Raw genomic sequence first — 20,360 nt, 5'->3', positions numbered from 1 at the left:
AATGACAGAACAAAAAAGAAATACAGAGAAGCTAGGACCACTCCACACTGAGGGGCTGGACTTTCATGCCACTGTGCCCACTCCGAGTGAATTCAGTAGCAACCGAGGGTTCTGATCATCTCCCAAAAAGCACTCCAAGATTTAAAGAGCAGGTCCTGGAAGTTGCCATAACCTCACTTGAGTAGCTACCAGTATGAAATAAAGGTCTGGTGCAAAGCCTGCTAAGTCACAGGAGTCTCTCTACCAATTTCAAGGCAGTTTGGAGAAGTTCCTAAGCGTTACACTGGGTTCAAAATGCCTAAACATGAGACCAGAGTTCTCTGCAATTCATGGGACATCCTACCAGAATGCAAAGAGTAAGAAATATTTGAAAATAACAAACTAATTGCAGTCATCGATTATCTTTATACTGGAGGTTGATTCAAACATTCGTCTATCCTTTTATGAGTTCCCTGTATGTCAGTCCTGTTTCTGTTAACTTACAGCTTTACACATCTTGGCCCATGTGGCACACACCAACATACAGACCTTGGCCAGTTACGGGAGGAGGGGGCTTGATATGCCTTATTGCCACTCGACATCCTATGTATACAGCAGTTAAAGAGTGCTGTCTACTGTACAGCAATCCAGCTTTTACTTAGTATTGCCTTAATGAGGCTGCTTATGACATCTTCTCATTAATGAGCTTTCACTGGTGACCCAATCCATTTTTAGGTCATATATAGGTACATGATTTGTGCCCACTCTTTCACACACAAGGAATGTCCATGTATGCTAAATAAAAGCCAAGTTCTGTTCCTGTTTAAATCAATGGTAAGACTGCCCCTGACCTCAATCATGCTTAATCAGCCCTCCTTATTGACTAGTAGGATTGCCTCATTTATGGAATTTTACTCCATTAAAACACAGGGTCTCTTATTTTTCTAAAACAGAACAACTGATCTTGCCTCAGCGGGTTTTGTTCACTTTGTGCATTTTGTTTGGTGGAATCAAATGGTGAATCTCTGAACCTGCTGAGAAGCCTTAAAGTGAGCAAACATTCCATGTGGAAAGTGTTGAAATACATTTGCATGCTTCCCTAGGGATAACATCACTGTTTGATACAAATATTTTTGAAACTTAAAACCAACTTTAAACCCCAAAGCAAACTAGAAAGGTTAGCTAAATTAAAACAGATCTAAATCCAACCGAGAATGCATTTGCTTACTGCTAATCACACTTTCCACAGAAAAAAAATGGTAGTTGTTGATATCTGTGGAGGTTCTGCTTTTTTGTGAGAACTAGCTTTTTTGAAGGCTACAGGCCAAACCCCCTTGAAAGAGGAAAGGTCACAAATGCAACAGATCAAGGGTCAAACACATGAAACAGAACAGAGGTCAGACACATGATTCTCAGTAACCACTTGAGAGACGATCTTGGTCAGAAACCAACAACAAGTGGCAAAAAATAGAAGACATGACGGTAACAAAAATGCAAACAGGTGTTTCATGCTAAGAACAACTTGCGTGTTGGGAGAGGCGGGTAGGGAGAAATCAATCCATGATGTACTTTCTGCTTTTTCAGGCAGAAATTAATTAACTCAACCAAAGAAACCTTCAGAGGAATTTGAACAAATATGTATCACAAATAGCACAGGTAGAGTGGGCTCACTGGACAACTGACTCCATAATAGAATTGAGTCCTGGCATAATACAAAATGTCCTTCAATGCATTTGTTGCTTTAGGTAAAGAAAAGAGATGATTTTGTTTGCAAAATACTTCATTAATCACACCTCAAAAGGAGTTCACACTACAAAAGCTTTGCCTGTATTAACCTTTAGGCTGCCTTGACGCCCACAGACTTACTTCCATAGAATTCATTCAACTGCCAAAGAAGAAAAACCCTGGCAGCCAAAAGGTTAAAGAGATGTAAAAGCTAGGCACTCGTGATGCCTTTTTTCCCCCAATAAACATAGTTGAATAATGATTGTTGCGGGGATTTTTGTTCCCCCTTTCCTCAGAAGAAAATGAGAAGGTGAAGATGCCACCAGAGCTTTTATTTTAAAAAGCAAGTCTTTTTTTCAATTGCTTACAGACAAAAGCAGAATGCAGCACTGTTGCCAGACCACCTGGGACAGAGGGAGATGGGGAGACTTCCAGATGGATTTTAAGACAATGGATTTATATTTATATAGCCAGAATAAATGTTTTTCCTCAGATAGCATTTCCCTTTGCTGTATCTAGACCACCAACAAGAGAGGGAGGCACAAAAATTCTATTGCATTAATAGTCTCGGTGTTTATCGCTTTGACATTTATTAACTTGTGGGAGCTGTTTATTGAGTCATAAACTCTACTAATGGGGATATTATCTCTAAATTATACAAGTACTTCAGTATTTGGCTTAGTTAAAAGAAAGGCTTAGTGCAGTTACAGAATTACAATTTATCACAATTACCAACATGAGCCCATTATGGGAATTTAATTGCTAATTTTTGGTTTATATTGTGAAAAACTACAGTAATAACTCACGACATGTAGCATATATGCATGTACACAAGCACACATATCTATATTATCCTGTCTCCCTTCTACCTTCCAATATATTATAGTGGCTGAATTAATTAGGGCCTCAATTCAACAGTCTGTCCCTGTACAGCAAAGCATTTAAGCTAGTGAACCAATTCCAATGGACTTCCACAAGACTTGCACACTAGCAGTGGGTTTAAGCACATGCTTAAATGTTTTGCCAAACTGGGGCCTAAGAGCATGTGTAGACAAAATGAGGGGCATGTGTGCACGACACTGTGCATGACACTTTAAAGTGGGTTAAATGTTTTTGCACCTCTTTAAGGGTGTTGATGTTTGCACACATGGGCGGTGTATTGCACATTAATTCCAGCAGTGGTAGCACATTCAGTGGCGTAATGCACCTTAAATAACTTTCTGGTGCAGCAAACTAAAACACCTCCAAGGAGTTTTAGTTTACTGCCCTACAGCTACAGAGCGAAGCACTGGGCTCCGAGCAGCTCAGGGACTGTGCAGGCAAATCGTGCAGGCAGCCTGACAGCAGCCTGGGAAGGCAGGCTCCACCAAAGGGGGGGAAAAAAAACAACCACACACACAAAAGTCAAGCCTGATCCTCTTTTTTTCCCCCATCCCTGGAGCCTGCCTGCCTGAGCTGCATGGAGACCTGGTCCTTCCCCCCATGGCTGCGGTGCCCCCCAGGACCACTCAAGCTGGTGCCTGTGGGTGGGGGAAGCACCTGCCCCATCCGCCACCCTCCTGCAGCCCAGGGACTGCTCTGCTCACCAGCAGCCTGACCTCCTCTCCCTGCCACCAGAGAGGCAGGTAAGACATAGGTGTACACAATGCAGGGGTTTACTTCGCCCTAAATTGAAGCGGTGTTTTTAAAAACCCACCGCTTCAATTTAGGGCCCCCGTTTCATCTACACGTGCCCTAAAAGAGCAGCACAAATTGGGAGAAGCCCTGGCTTATTTGAAGTCAACAGGAGTTTTGCCATTGACATTAAATGAGCCTGATACAGAGCCCATTGAAGACAACAGAAATCTTTCCATTAACTTCAATGAGCTATTGTATCCTACTTATATTGTGGGCCCAGGGTACCTTTAGTTTTAAAGGAGAAATTATTTTAAACTACCACTGAAGACACCATGATTTTTTGTTGGTAAAGGATATTTCTATCCTATTGCATGCCAGCAGATTACACCATATTTCAGATAAATAGCTGAATTTGATCCGACTTCTCTGCTTTTCATTATTGCTCGTTATCCTTGTAAAAGTATTCTAGGAAGTGGGGAGGGAAAAGAAAACAGGTGGTTAGACTGAAAGGCAATGAAGTATGTTTGATTCATTTGTTTATAATGTATAGCAGAAATACCCTTCTAGTTTTTCTAATGGATCTATAATTCCTCATCAGGAACCATGGGAACACATGGTCATGTCTGAACAACAATAAACCAGCAGGTTGCCATCGGTGATATGTGGGACATTCCTAGCTGACTATCATTGAGTCACACTTCTAAAACGTCAGACATTGTGATAGGAAGTTCTTTGCAGATCCTCCATGGGAAGCTTGAATGGCCTTTTGGACTACAAAGTGACGTATTACAGAGTGAAGAGGCACAGAAAGCCACTGGGTCTAAAAGTTAATTTTGCAGGCCTCCATGGCATAAGATGTGACCAGCTCCCATAAGAACCTGATGTGAAAATGAGGAGTGAAAGAATGTGGTGCCATGAAAGGACGTGAGACTACAAGTAGATTAAATAGAAATTATGTGGACTTCCCTAAAACAACCTCAGTTCCTTTTGGACACTGGTGTTCAGGAGATTTAAAGAGATGCTGGGAACACTGGTGTGGAAGGCATGGAAGAATGCTGTACAATGAGGAAATTTACTCTTTCATGGTAATTCATCACAACATTGCTTATAGGTGCCTGGGTCTATCATACCAGGGTACTTTTCATCTACTTGTGACAGGTTCAGATAACTTTAATTTGGACATGTAGAAGGGATCTGTGAGTGGCAGCTTTGTATTACCTACACCTGATACTTACTCTTTTTAGGGCAAACTGTTTGGCTAAAACAGCTGTACTGAAGATGCAGATTTCCTATTCTCAGGTAATGGACTAAACAAGAGAAAGTTAATATTGGGTACATTACAAGCTTCAGTAAAGAGATGGGGAGCTAATACCTTAGTCTATGTCCTTTAGCTCTCACTATATAGAAAAAAGATATTTGTGAAGCCGGACAAGACAGAACTCCACTACTGAGATAGTTAAGATCAGTGGTGACTCCAGTGCCTGTCTGCCATGTTACGCAATACCCGCTTTAAGGCTGTGGTATTTTGAAACATGGTCTTGTTATCTCATTTGCATTCAGGCATCTTGTCAGCAAAAGAGAGAGAGAGAGAGAGAGAGAGAGAGAGTGAAGGAGCTAGTGGAAAAACTAGAAGAGAGGAAGAAATGGTCCCTTGGCTTTAAACCACATTATACAAACAATAAGCAGGAGTCTTCTATTCTGGAAGCACTGCCATTTGTAAAAAGAAGCCCTAGTAAAAAGCGCTATTTGGCCACACACAGTTTGCCAGGCACATTGTGAGGAATTAAAACCATACCTGAACCTATTACGCACTGCTCGTAGTAGATCCTTCTGTGGTTCTTAGGGTCACCTACAACACGAGAGGAAGGAAAGCGGCAGACATGGAAGTGAGGAGATAATTCAGGTAAGGCAGCATTACAGAATATTCAAGGCTAAAATCTGATAGTTCTCTACCTTTTCTTCTAACAAAAAGCAAGCCTCATTACCTCCTGGGTTATTAACTCCAGTGAACTCCTGTCACAAGCAGCCACATCAACATAATTCCTTGTGATACTGAACAAGCTCCACCTTAACACCAGCTAGGTTGTCGGCTGGCTCCTAGGTTGTTACTACTGTTGCAATGTTGTTCCAGAACTTCACTGCTCTGATATGATAGCTGGAAACCTGCTTCTAATTTCCATCTTAAATTTATTTTTGATCAGTTTAAATCCATTTGTTCTTGTGCTAACAAGGTAATTTATCTTAAATAACTCTTGTCTTTTCCTGGTGTTTATTGGTTCTCCCCCACATCACCCCCTCCCATCTGTATTTATAGGGAACAATCATATCCCCGCTCAGCCTTAGTTTTTTTAGAGTAAGAAAGCCAACCTCTTTTAGGCTGCTCTCTTATGACAGGCTCTGAGGAAGATCAGGGGAATGAAGAACATTTCTCTGCACCTATTTCATTTTGAACTCATCTTTCTTGAGCAGGATTGACCAGAATGTTGTGTAGTTAAATTATTAAATCCATTATAATCTCAGTATTAATTCTTTGACAACACAAAGATTCCATCGTGTGTATGTAAATGAGAAGCAAAATATATGTGAATCTCCCGCCTCTAACATGTATTTACAATCAATCTTTTGTAGAAGTTTTGTGCTGTTGGACAGTAGATACAAAATTAAATACAATATTTGTGAATTGAAGGCAACAAACTGAAAATCTACTTATACAATTACATCCATTTATAAAGACATCAAGAATAGATTTGGTCCTGTTAGAAAAGAAACTTTGAACTGGGAAGAAGTTTTATCAAGAATAGTCTGAACCACATTTTTTTTAATCTTTTTAAATATCCTATTTCTTTCCCATGAAAAAGGCTGGCTTCCTTTCTTTTAGATCAAACACCAGTATGTCCTCGTCTATGACATGGAGGGCTTTTCTAAAATTATTGTTTCTTTCTTTTTGACCCTGGATGGAGGCAGATTGTCACTTTCATGTGACTACAGACATCCTTCTGAGTAGCAGCAGATATGATTGTCATTTTTACAGCCAAAAACACTTCTTCAGATAAACAAAATCTCTTCTCAGCAATTAGAGCTCTATAAAGAGATCTTGTCAGACAAATAAAGAGGCATTCCCAGGTCTAAAATACCTGCATTATGGAATTGAATCTATGTTTAATATGTTAACATATGTTAACGCAAGTGTGACAGGGGGCCGCTCTGAGGCCAACCTCTGCGTTAGCCTACTCATCTGTCTTGGGCAGTCCACCTGCCTATCTTTCCTGCCATACCTTGTTAATAAATAATTAAGTTGTTCATTAGGCAGGAGGCTGCCCTTCATGAGCCCAGCTATACTAGGCAATACATAAACGCTCTGACCTACCCTACATGTGTCCCATGCCTCGCAGGTGTTACTACTGTAGTCAACTCTATACGCCCCTGACATTTAGCCCTCTGGCTCCTGTCTTTCTGCACCAAGCAGGCACCGAGTTCTCTAGTGACTGGATTTCTGCATCCCCCTCTTGGGTGCTCTGGGCTTGCTGTGCCCCTCTCGGGTGCTCTGGGCTTGCTGCGCCCTTCTGGCTGTACCCCCCTAGCACTCTGGGCTCACTGTGCCTGGCACTAGGCTCTACCAAATCATATGTCCTCTCTCTCCAAGCACTGAGGCCTCCAAACCTCCCCTTTTAGCCTCATCCCAATCCTCCAGGGTAAATAAACATGAACACAAACACAAGCCCCTAGGCTATAACTTATCTACTAACAATAACAACAGTGCTATGCCCCTTTAAGGGAACAAACATCTACTCAGAGTAACATGCCCCTATCTAGGTACCTGGAAGACTCCCTGTAGTCATGTAGTACTTAGATAGCACAGCAGGCAGTACTGGGAGAACTAGGTAGGCAGGAGCTCCTTCCCCATCAGTTGCCAGGGAGAGTGTGTGTGTGTCTGCTAGCTACAGCCTGGGCTTATATATCCCCGAATCCTGCCTCCTGCTGGTTAGGTGATGTCAGCAGGTATGGTCAATTACTGCCTTCGGCTGTTACCCCAGCAACCTGCAGCTGGGGAGCTCTGCTCAGCCTGCCAAGCTCCCTGGCCAGGCTTCTTCAGCCTTAAGGAACAGGCACATCTTAGTGCTCTGCTACAGCAAGATTAATATTTAAAACTAAAATATCAGAAACTTGATTAAAATAAACAATTTAAACTATTAGAACTACTTAATAGATCATTCCAGCTACTCTGAGTTCTATTAGTTAGTAGATAGAACAGTTCTACTACTAACTTCTGTATTTTTGATTTCATATTAAAACTATCTTTTATAGAACTGTGATAGAAATATAGATCCATGATAGTCATAACTACATATGTGATCTCCAAAACTGCAACAGGTTTTACTTTGCCAAATAAACTTTTGTACGATTCTTGTATATTCACAGTACATACAGAGTTTAAAATTTAAAACCATATTTAGACACCCATTCTCATCAAGAGTTGGGAAGCCAAAGGACAGAGGTAAGTATTATGCTGAAGGCACCACAGTACATGAACAGAAGAGCCTGGACTTGATCTCAGAAGTTCCTGTAATAATATTTTTCTGAATATTATTTTAAAACTATCCATTTTTTTAGACTGAGGAGCACAAGTTTTTACCACAGTTTCTAAGGCAATGGGAAAGATAAGGGCATAATTAAAACAGAAAAAGTACTTTATTTACTTGCCAGATTTAATCTAAAAATTAATAGATTGTAAGGGGCTGGAAGGGAGCTTGCAAGATCATTGGGTCCAGCCCCATTGCACTAGGTAGGAAAGACAACTGGGGTCAGGTGACCCTAGTGAGGTGACCATCCAGTCTTCTTTTGAAGATTTCCAGGGTAGGTGATTGTACCACCTCTGAAGGGAGTTTATTCCACAGTCCGGACATCCTGACTGTGAAGAAGTTCTTTTTAGTGTTAAGCCCAAAACAATCTTCCAGGAGCTTGTGGCCATTACACCTGGTTTTCCCCAAGGGTGCCCTGGTGAACAGGTGTTCGCCGAGCACGTAAAGTATTCCCCTGATATAGCTTGGTGAACAACTGTTCACCAGGGCACCCTTGGAGAAAACAAGGAGTAATGGCCTCAAAATCCTGGAAGACCATTTCAGGCTAATGACCATTAATGACTGTTTCTATTCATACACTGTGGTGCCTTCAACATAATACTTCCCCTCTCTCCCTCAGCTTCCCAACTCTTGACGAGAATGGATGTCTAAATAAGGTTTTAAACTTGTTCAATGTTATATACATGCAAAATATTCACAGGAACTCTATCAATCATTACACTTGAGCAACGGGTACAACATCAACTAGTTTCAATAGGGAAAATGTTACATTAGAGTGAGGACTAAGCCTAGATTGAAACCATCAGCTCTTTTTTTTTTTTTGTGAATCTATTAATTTAGGCCACACATACAGCAAAAATTAAGATCCGAGAGCTTTGTACCATGCGTGTAAGAGATTTATTTCTATACTTGTAGGCTATAATTATCTCTGATACCAGAACAATTTTATGCTGTAGTATAACCAACCCTGCTATTATTTCCTGAATAAACTAACTGCTTCTGACATAAACACTTCAGAAGCATTAAAGGATGATGGAGGAAGTGATACAAAGTAAGCACAAAGCAAGAAAAAATTAACATAATTGTTGTGCCAAAGTATTGTGACATGACATTACCAGTAATCATCATAAAAATCTTCTTGTTGGATGGTTTGGAGCCAGTCAGAATTTGCTACAATTCATTAACATTGTAAGATTTGTTAGTACTTGTATTCTACATAGAACCAAATATGAAAATCATTTTAATGGATACATGTAGTTTAAGCCTGCACACATACCTATAGAACAGGACTTTAGATTTTAAAAGAGCTAAAAAATATAAACTATACATCTACACTGGAATAAGAAATATAATTCAATGTCATCTATATCTGTGATTCTTTATTTTTTAAGGAAAGTTTTCAGTATCTGTCCAAGTAAGCTTCATGACGTTGCAACACTAATCCAGAAAAAATGACTTGCATAAACCAGTTATTCTTCAGTGCCAAACATATCCTCTATTAGGGGTAAGTATTTGATCTTTTTCACTGGAAGGGATTGTGGCTGTCCACTCCAGTCATCTTCATACTAAAATTGATAAACAAGAAGAAAAGCTAAGAACTGCCTACTGAAAACAAAAATAATTAGAATTTTACAAAGCAGTGTTTAGTAAGTTGCTTCCCTAACACACAAACATCACTTGTGAAAAAAACAAAATGTTTAAAGCAATTGCTATTGTATATACACATTGATTAATGCTGAATGCTGCAGAATCTTTAAAGTCTATCACCTTTACTTTGCAAAAAAGTAAAAATTAAAAGAAAAAAAGAATGTACTATTTTTTCTTTAATTGATATCTTTTATAAGCTTTATTTTTTCTTTAATTGATATATTTTATAAGCTCACCCTATAAGCTTTTATAGGGTGGGTAGGGGCATCTTTATACTTTATACCTTTATGCTCTGGGGAAAGGAAGAGATGGAAGCACTTTAATTACAGCAGCTCTTAGGAGCCACTCTAATTAAAGCACCCACAGCATCTCATGTATTTAGTGTGCTATGCTGCAACATCATGGTAGGAGTGCTTTAACTAAAATTTGTTTGATAAACTTTACTTAAAGGACCCCCACCACCATTTTGAAGTGCGGGGACACTGAATACATGAGATGCTGAGGTTGCTGGAGAGTGCTGATTAATCGATTGAGTCTGCTCCGATGCATGCTAATTAGCACATGTCAGAGCAGGCATCGGACACATCCATAGGTGTTAAGACTTACTTTGAAACTAAAAAAGACTTAGAATAAGACTTAATTTGTAGGCCTTGTCATCTTTAACAGGATAGACAGAAGGAAGAAAAAATGTAAGTTGCAAAATCAGAACTCTGAAGACTCAGTCACTGAAATTTTATTTTGTCAAATATAATCATCTAACATTCTAGAAATATTCCTCAAAATGGATGTTAAGTCACTGCTGGAATAAATATTTGATTGTAAAGTTTAATGATTTAATAGAAGGTTTCAAATTCCCTGCTTCAATTGGTCTTTCCTGTTTCTTATGGATCTTTCATTAAAAATCTACAGTATCTACAATACATCTACAATATCTTCAGTACTATTTATTATAGCTCTGTGGACATTGTTCAATTTAGACACAGTTTATTAACACAGTTCATAGCCCACTAACATATTTGTTATAACTTTTTGGGATAACTCTACATAATAATGTTGGAGTATTGTTGTCTAGTTGATGGTCTAGGACAATGGTTTTCAACCTGTGGTCACTATGTCTATGTCTACCCACACGATGTCTATGTCTACCCACACTTAGAATTCAAAGGCGTCTGCACCTCCATTTGAAATTTCCAAAGGGGTTCACAAATGAGAAAAGGTTGAAAACCTCTGGTCTAGGAAGTATGTTAGAGGCAATATGGTTGGGATAGACTCCTTGATGCCTATACACCTCTTCTGTCTGGTAACAGAGAAGCAATGCATTCTTCTTCATGTCTGAGGAAAAAGCAGCAAGGACTAAAAACACTCTGTCTGCAGGGCTGTGAAATTGGAGAAGACAGATATTCCTAGGAGTAGCTAGCAGACAACAGTGGAAGATCAAAACCTTTCAAAATGGAAGAGGGTTATTCTCACCTGTGGAGTGAAGAAAGATTAGCAGGAATCAGGCAGATTATAGTGAGCTACAGAGTCAGTATCTGTGTTCAGTCCTTGGTTCTTATTGTCTAGCCAGCTTCTGAATTTTTGTTCCCAGGCTCACCTTTTGAAAGTGAGTTCCTACAGCAGCTCTCCTGTGTATTTCATTAAGTTGATCACTGCCTTTGCTCCACTACGGAGGCCAATCTTGATCTACTTGCTTTACAATCACCTTCATTTCTTCTGGGATATAGCAACCAAATGGTTAAGACATGTTGCTACATATTCAGAGATATAAGGCTGAACCTCACTCTGGACCTGCACCTAGGCTGTTCTCAGTTGACACATCTGTGAATGGCTACTTGGTCATTCAGCCTGGGGAACTGAAGGCAGCTGGACATAATGTTAGCCAGGTCACTCCATTTAGGAGGCCTGTTGAAGCCTACATGCTTTAACCACACTAGATCAGCAGACCACCTATACTTTGGCAGATTTTTTACCTTAACCATTGTTATTGCCTTGTTGCCTATAGACATTTCTGTCTGATAGTGAGGCAAGCAACAAGCATAAGTACAGCTACTGACTGCCTTGTTAGACCAACAAACCATGCACACTGCCTTGCCTTTTCAGTTGGCTCCACTTCTGCTATATCACCCACAAGAAATTAGTCAGTACTTAATGACTAAATGGAGGGGCAGATAGGCCACAAAAGCCAAGGGAGATCTGGGGAAAAAAAACAAGAAACATGATGCTAACTCTTGCAGCACGCATGCCTACACTTGTCTGCTTTTCTTACCCTCACTCTTTGTATGTGGCTCATCCTCTTTGACTGTAGGTACACTGGGACACACAGACTGTACCTATCTCTTTGGCTGCACATCACAGGTGCTTATTAACCTTTTAGGTTTCACAGAGCTACCAGAACACAGATTGTGGCAGTATCTGCAGTGGTAAATCCCTATTAACAGTGTTTGAAAAGCAACACCATAGAAACACCTGGTAAGAGGCCTCCAGGTTCTTGACCACCTGGGCAATAGTGATCATCGCGTGCTGGAATTCACCATCCAGCGTAGAGTGTCAAGGGCCTGCAGCAACGTGGTAGCCCTAGACTTCAGGAGGGCCAACTTCAGTGAGATGAGGAGATTAGTGGGAGAGGAACTGGGGTCCTTGAGGGCAGAGGAACTCAGCGTCCAAGAGGAGTGGTCGTTCCTTAAGGAAACGATACTCGGGGCCCAAGGGGTGTCCATCCCGACAAGAAGCAAGGGGGGGAGGAGTGTCCAAAAGCCCCCCTGGCTCACCAAGGGTGTCCGGGAATGCCTGCTTGCCAAAAAGGCGGCGTACGCCCGGTGGAAGGGGGGTGTAATCTCCAAAGAGGAGTATACCTCCTCTGCTCGGGCCTGCAGGCGGGCTGTTACAAAGGCCAAGGCGGATATAGAGCTCAGATTAGCGTCCAGGATTAAGGATAACAAAAAGTCCTTTTTCAAATATATTGGGAGGATGAAGAAGGCGCCGGGTAATGTGGGGCCCCTGCAGGATATGCTGGGCAATCTGGTGGTTGCGTCAGAGGATAAAGCGGACCTCTTTAACCAATTCTTCACCTCCGTTTTCTTGTGCAGGGACCGGGACTTCCCTGCTGTGATAGAAGCCGGACGCGAGGGGATCGCCTTCAGACCTCAGGTTGGGGAGGACCGGGTTAGAGAGCTTCTGGAGGGGCTGGACGCGTTCAAGTCAGCGGGTCCGGATGCTCTCCACCCCAGGGTGCTGAGGGAGCTGGCTGGGGTTATTGCAGGGCCCCTGGCACGGCTCTACGAGCGATCGTGGTGCTTGGGCCAGGTGCCAGACGATTGGAAGGTAGCTAATGTGGTCCCCATCTTCAAAAAAGGGAAAAGGGAGGACCCGGGCAATTATAGGCCCGTCAGTCTTACCTCAATCCTGGGGAAGCTCTTTGAGAAGATCATCAAGGAGCACATTTGTGATGGGCCGGCATCCGAGATGATGCTCAGGGGCAATCAGCATGGATTTATTAGGGGGAGATCATGTCAGACCAACCTGATTGCCTTTTATGATCAGGTCACAAAGGCCATGGATGCAGGTGTCGCGGTGGATGTAGTCTTTCTGGACTTCAGCAAGGCCTTTGACACCGTCTCTCACCCCATCCTAATTAATAAACTAGGCGACTGTGGCATAGATGCCTACACGGTCAGATGGATTGCAGATTGGCTGAAGGGTCGCACTCAGAGGGTGGTGGTGGATGGATCATACTCGACTTGGGGGGAGGTGGGTAGTGGAGTCCCCCAGGGCTCGGTCCTGGGGCCTGCGCTGTTCAATTTCTTCATCAGCGATCTTGATGTTGGGGTGGAAAGCAACCTGTTTAAATTCGCTGATGACACCAAAATTTGGGGGGAGGTGAGCACGCTAGCAGGGAGAGAGAGATTGCAGAAGGATCTGGATAGGTTACAGGGGTGGGCAAACAGGAACAGGATGTGTTTCAATACGGACAAGTGCAGGGTGCTGCACTTGGGTAGTAGGAACCAGCAGCACACTTATACGATGGGGAGCTCCCTACTTGAGAGCACGGAGGCGGAAAGGGATCTTGGTGTCATTATTGACTCCAAGATGAACATGGGCCGACAATGCGAGGTCATGGTTGGCAGGGCTAACCGGACCTTGTCGTGCATCCACAGGTGCATCTCGAGTAGAGCCAGGGAGGTGATCCTCCCCCTCTATGCGACGCTGGTCAGGCCGCAGCTGGAGTATTGTGTCCAGTTCTGTGCGCCCCATTTCAGGAGGGATGTGGACAACATGGAGAGGGTCCAGAGGAGGGCCACCCGCATGATCCGGGGACAACAGGGCAGACCCTACAGTGAGAGACTGCGGGACTTGAACCTATTCAGCCTCCACAAGAGAAGGCTGAGGGGGGACCTGGTGACCGTCTATAAACTCACTAGGGGGAACCAGAAGGGTTTGGGGGAGACGCTGTTTCCCCTAGCCCCTGCTGGCATAACAAGGAGTAATGGGCACAAGTTGATGGAGAGGAGGTACAGATTGGACATCCGAAAAAACTACTTCACAGTTAGGGCGGCTAGGAGCTGGAACCAACTTCCAAGGGAGGTGGTGCTGGCCCCTACCCTGGGGATCTTTAAGAAGAGGCTGGATACCTACCTGGCTGGACTCATTTGAGTCCCGTTTTTTGTTTAGGGTTCTTTTGTTGTTCTCCCGCCCTGGCGGGGGGTCGGGCTAGAAGATCTATTAGGTCCCTTCCGACCCTAAAACTATGAAACTATGAAACACAGAACACACATCTGGTACAATGTGGAGGCTGTATATAATATGTGCAGAACCCTGTTCATACATATACTGGCAAGAATTTTCTTCCAAATTAAGAAGTTCATGAGAAATCCACCAAGGAAAACATAGCAATTGAGCAGCAGGAGTTTATGTGGTTTATACTGCATAAGACAGCAAGCAGTAAAGCCAAGTAAGATGGAAGTGAGGTTGACCACACAGCACTTGCAGACCACCGATGAAAATTATCAGCTGCTGAACTGAAAAAGCAGCTAACAATATGTTTCCTAGATTAGCAAAAACAGAAGAGACTGAATTGAAACAGCAGGCAAGGATTAGGTCAAAAGAGTAATGCTCTGTGCGGGCTAAGAGGTCTTGGATTTATTTGGTATGACATTTTTTAAATGAATTTAATTGGAATATGCACAATTCTATTTTAAAATATTCCACTATAGCACCAGCATGAGACAGAAAGGTCAGATTCATCTCTGTGGTTTGTTGAAATGGCATTTTTATTTATTCTAAAAACTGGTCTGACAGAGACAGATAAGTTGATTTCTCAATGCTACTCCCACTATGTGTCTTCCAAGGAACTGGGGCATTATGGGCTAATTTCCAGAGCGCAACAGAAAACCGTTGTTATGTTCTGCAGTTTCATGGGGTCTGGAGAATGTATAATTCTTTTGACCTCTGAATATAAGTTCTGTGCAGCAAAAAGTGTGAGGGTCAGTAGTCACACCCATGTGCAGTAAGGAGCACTCCCATTTCCCTTCCCTTATCTTTCTACAGAAAACTTTAAATGATGTAACATCCACCACTGTGCACGAAAGGGTTGTAGGAGTTTGCCTGCCCTGCATTGGTTTTCTGCAGAAGCAAATTGTTCAAAACATATAATCAAGATCTACAAAGATCAAGCTTCAGATATTCTTTGTTGGGCAAAGCAGTGATGTCCATAGGTACTAGCTGAACTTCATCAGGGTAAGCATTCATATGGCATTTTTTCTACTGTTCATTTTTGTTTTAACTGTAATAACTTTACCTTTGGAGGACTCCTTATTGTCTGGAAAACAGTAATTGGATTCTCTCTCCAATTCAGCCCATCCACCAACTTCTTATAATCTACTTGCTCCTTGCTGTCTTCAAACCTAGAAGCAGAATATTTATACATAGGTTGATTCAACGGATGAAAGTATTTTTTTTTTAATTAAATACAGATGCTTTGGTTTATTTTGTTACTTTGTTTTATAATCCCTTCATTAAAAGAAGAAATGCTATGAACACCCACTTAGAAAAGCAATCACTAAGTGGTGGGTACTTTTGCATTCCCCAAACATTTCTTTGCATATACTTGATCAGGCATAAAAATCACAGCTCTTCTAGTTTAGTATCTATTTTACAGTACTACTCCAGATTTCATAGGTTAAGTACCTTCTTGCTGTTTAGTCAACAGGATATCCTATTCTATGGACATAAGTGTCCTACAAACTGAGACCTAAGACCTGCCATTTGCTTATGGCGTGAAAAATGCACTTAGAAGTGGAGGTTTCAGCTGATAAACCTCATGGGATCAGATATATAGGGTCCCATCCTCCTCCCATTGCTTTGAGTGATGCAGCATCAGACAAAGGTCCCAATTCAGCAAGGCACTTAAACACAAGTGCATCAGGCATCTAAGTAGCTATATTGACTTCAGTGGGACTATTCAAGTGCTTGAAAGTTCATCACATGTTTAAATTCCTTGCTCAACAAGACCATAATGCTTTCTGCCCTCCAGCTTGTAATAAATTCTTTACTCATTGCCTTCAATCGTCTGCTGCGAAGAGCACATCAGGATTCAGCATGTGTTGGGGAAGTGGGATAATGCCTTCCCCACTGAATAATTATTTCGGGAAAATAGCTTATGCTTATTCAACAAACAAGATGGTATAAAACCATAGTCTTGACACTCATGCAGCTAGTAAGGATTTTCTGGTAAAAAATAAACTATTCAGGTATCTTAGGCAAGTTACACAAATAATAATGAAAAACTGCCAAAATAAATGCAATACTGAAAGTAAAATTCACTAAATCTTATTAAACAAAAGGGGGGCTGAGCACTAGTAATACTAGTTTAACTAGGGTTGGGTGAGTGGGGCATTAGCCCTAGGTAGGTAGGTACCTATTTAGAGGGGGCACTAGACTGACAACTTGGGAAGTCCACTCTGCAGCACCAGCAGCAGCCTCCTGACACTGCTGTAGCAGCAGCCAGGTGCAGAGACACTAAGCAGCAAGAGCCAAGGGTGGGCAGATGTGTTGTGGCAGCAGAAGCAGAGCTTTGTGTCCCTAGGACAGGTAAACTGACATCCCCTACCCCTCTGCCAGGGTTTTGCCTAGGGCACAAACCTCTGATAAGTAAAGATAAGTTAAAACTAAAATATTCTGGTAGCAATAAAAAGAGAACTTAGTAATAAGCAGCAGTATCAAGTAGACGGAGTCATGCTAGAGACTGGACTCAAGTCAGACCAACAACATGGCTGCCACTCTTCATATCAGATGAAAGTTGATAAGAAACTTGAGATACTACACTGGAAATGTGTCATATTATCATTTCATTCCTTCTGAGCATTGGCCCAAACATCCAAAATATAATTTCAATAAGGTGTCTGCTTTTGAAGACTAAATGCAACATCTGAGGAATTTATTATTCTGCCTCTCCCGCCTCCTTTTTTTTTTTTAATGAAGAAGCAAAACACATACTCACCAGAGAGGATGACTAACATTACACTTGGGTTGCATATGCATTACTGAGAAGTATGTGTCATATACAATTTGAATTGCATATTCCATTTAACAGAATTTTTAATGTAACAACTTAGGGTGTGTACAAATCCTTTGGGAAAACAATTACAGTCTAACATTATATTCACATCTTACAACTTCCTAAAATAGGAAGTTTTAACATTTGTATGTCTTCAGTATATAGCTTTGTCTTTGCTGGCCTGTGGAAAGTGAAAACATAATCCAAAGCATAAACACTGAAGTTGTACAAGTTAACAGTTATATGTATAATATATTCAAACACACACACACCCCTGAAAACAAGGGAAATAATATAATTACTTAAACCTAACACTAGTCCATTTCCATTTAGCCACATAGATACAATCCAATGCCTGATGAAGTCACCGGAGGATACCCACTGAAGTCTTATAAGCCTGTATAGCTGGCTGGGCAAACAAATGAGCAACTAGGAATACACTTTCTTAAGTCATTCCATTAACTACATCTGAAATTTTCAAACCGGGATGCCAAACGTTAGACTATTCAATGCAGGTTTAGACAGCTATGTAACAATATCTTGGAAACAATGCTTTATATGAAAAGAGATGTCCAAATTTGTACTTGGAATACTGTGGAATACCTCCATCCACGGCTGCTGAAAGAATTGGCCAGTGTCGTAGTTGAGCCGCTGGCACAGCTGTTCGAGCACTCATGGTGCTCCAGCCAGGTCCCCGAGGACTGGAGAAGGGCCAACGTGGTGCCCATATTCAAGAAAGGGAGAAGGGATGAGCTGGGTAACTTTAGACCAGGCAGTCTTACCTCTATTCCTGGGAAAATGCTAGGGAAACTAATCAAAGAACACATTTGTGCAGGCCCAGCAGGGGAAACGATGCTGAGGGGAAACCAGTGTGGGTTTGTCACAGGTAAATCCTGCCTGACAAACCTTGTAGCCTACTATGACCAGGTCACACACTGCCTGGACATGGGAGCCGAGGCTGATGTCATCTTCCTGGACTTTAGGAAGGCCTTCGACACAGTTTCGTACCCTATCCTCATTGGGAAGCTAGCAGACTGCGGAGTGAATGCCTACACGGTCAGGTGGGTGGCCAACTGGCTTAGAGACCACACCCAGAGAGTGGTGGTGGATGGTTCCTTCTCGGCCTGGAGGGAGGTAGACAGTGGGGATCCCGCAGGGTTCGGTCCTTGGACCGATATTATTTAATATCTTCATCAGCGATTTGGACGAGGGCGTGGAGAGCACCCTCTCCAAGTTCGCTGATGATACCAAGTTATGGGGAAAAGTTAGTACACCGGAGGGCAGGGAGCAGATTCAGGCCAACCTGGACAGGTTGGATCAATGGGCAGAGAGAAATAGGATGCAATTTAATAAAGATAAATGTAAGGTACTCCACCTGGGAAGGAGGAACCCCCAGCACACCTATAGGTTGGGGAGCGTCCTTCTCAGCAGCTCGGAGGCAGACAGGGATCTGGGAGTCATAACTGACTCCAAGATGAACATGAGCCGGCAGTGTAACAAGGCCATCAACAAGGCCAATCGCACCTTGTCATGCACTACCAGGTGCATGACTAATAGATCAAAGGAGGTGATGCTCCCCCTCTGTGCGGCACTGGTCAGGCCACAGTTGGAGTACTGTGTCCAGTTTTGGATGCCACACTTCAAGAGGGACGCGGGGAATCTGGAGAGGGTCCAGAGGAGGGCCACTCACATGATTAGTGGCCTTCATGATAGATCCTACGGGGGGAGGTTGAGAGAGCTGAATTTCTTCAGCCTTCACAAGAGACGGCTGAGGGGAGATCTTGTGGCCGCCTATAAATTTATTAGGGGAGGTCAACAGGGAATAGGGGAAGCGCTGTTTACTAAGGTGCCCCAGGGAGTGACTAGGAATAACAGATGTAAACTAGTTGAGAGTGGATTTAGGTTAGATATTAGGAAGAAATTTTTCACAGTAAGGGTGGCCAGGATCTGGAATGGGCTTCCAAGAGACATGGTGCTATCTCCTAGCTTGGAGGTCTTCAAGAGGAGGCTAGATAGTCACCTGGCTGGGGTCATCTGACCTCGGTCCTCTTTCCTGCCAGGGGCAGGGGGTCAGACACAATGATCCATTGTGGTCCCTTCCGACTCTACAATCTATGAATCTATGAATCTATGTGCTTACATGTGTAAATGTGGCCCACAGAACCCAAGCAAAACGAGGACATTTCTGAGAGACAAAGGCTTAAGTCAGAACTCCCAAGCCTCCAGCTCCAACACAACCAACACACATCAGTAAGGCCGAGGAAACACCAAGATATATGCATAAAGATTAATTAGCATAACAACAACAAAATTTTTCAGAAACCTATGAAATGTGTGCAGTATAAATAAACTAACTCATGATTTTCTATTTGTGAACTTTATCTTCATTCCCTCTAGCCACCTCCTTCTTCCTTTTTTCTCATCTGCCAGTTTTCCATTTAGCTTGTAGGGAATGGACCTTTTCAATCACCTCTTAGGACATTTTTAGGTACTCAGTGAATAAATAATTTAAGCAGAAGAATTCAATCATTTAAAAATGCTATATTTTGTGGTTAAAGCACTTTAATTGCCTTTGTTTATTGAACAAACTATAGTTGGTTTTGCAATGTTTGCATAAATTTAAAAAAATGTTATAACAAATGCTTTGCTTTGCTGGCAGAAACAAAATGCTTATCTTCTACATCTCTTAATACATAATGGCTAAAAAAAATTACCTTTGCCCTATGATTAAAAACAAACAAACACTTGTACCAGCCAGACGCTCTGAGGATTTCCTCAAGCACTTTCATTTCTCTGCAACTTCATAGCATTAACCAAGATTTGCTCTCTCTTTGCTTCAACTGCATGCTTCTTAGGACAGAAATCATGGTTAAAAACATGGGCCCACTGAAGCCCATAGCGAAATTATCTACTTTCATGTAGAATGTAAATATTGTTTTAAAAATATTTGTTTAGTCTCCTCTAATTATACTACTTAAACAATTAGTGGATAACACAGTGGGTTGGGGCACAGCTGCTGCTGAGAGTCACTTTTGGCTCCCAGAGTCCTTTGTATGTGGAGAGGGGGAGAGGAGGCCAGCCCAGGCAGACAACACAGCCCAGGTGAAGCCCTGCACTGGGAGGGAGGGACCACCTGTAAATGAGCAGCTAATTGCTTAACTGATGAGTTATTAGGCTGCTGGCTATTTTCCTCTTATGCTATGGGTACTAGTCCCATTTGCCCCTCTCCACTCCCCCTCTTCTCCTCCTCACTCCTTCCT

At 42.3% G+C, this 20,360-nt stretch overlaps 1 protein-coding gene across 1 annotated transcript in view; it reads right to left on the bottom strand.

The window, feature by feature from the left end:
• Positions 1-8,790: 8,790 nt before the first annotated feature.
• The window catches only part of EFHC2 (EF-hand domain containing 2), a 99,292-nt gene continuing 87,722 nt past the window's right edge, over positions 8,791-20,360 (bottom strand). Inside the window, exons 14-15 of the mRNA XM_025205326.1 lie at positions 15,343-15,448; positions 8,791-9,466 (exon numbers count right to left, since the gene is read on the bottom strand). Coding sequence (XP_025061111.1) covers positions 9,371-9,466; positions 15,343-15,448 — 202 coding nt within the window. The 3' untranslated portion in view covers positions 8,791-9,370. The remainder of the gene's footprint in view (positions 9,467-15,342; positions 15,449-20,360) is intronic.

This window comes from Alligator sinensis, unplaced genomic scaffold (assembly GCF_000455745.1).
Source record: "Alligator sinensis unplaced genomic scaffold, ASM45574v1 scaffold243_1, whole genome shotgun sequence".
NCBI lineage: Eukaryota > Metazoa > Chordata > Crocodylia > Alligatoridae > Alligator > Alligator sinensis.
Note: the sequence above shows the minus strand (reverse complement) of the source record. Positions and strands in the feature narration are given on the sequence as shown.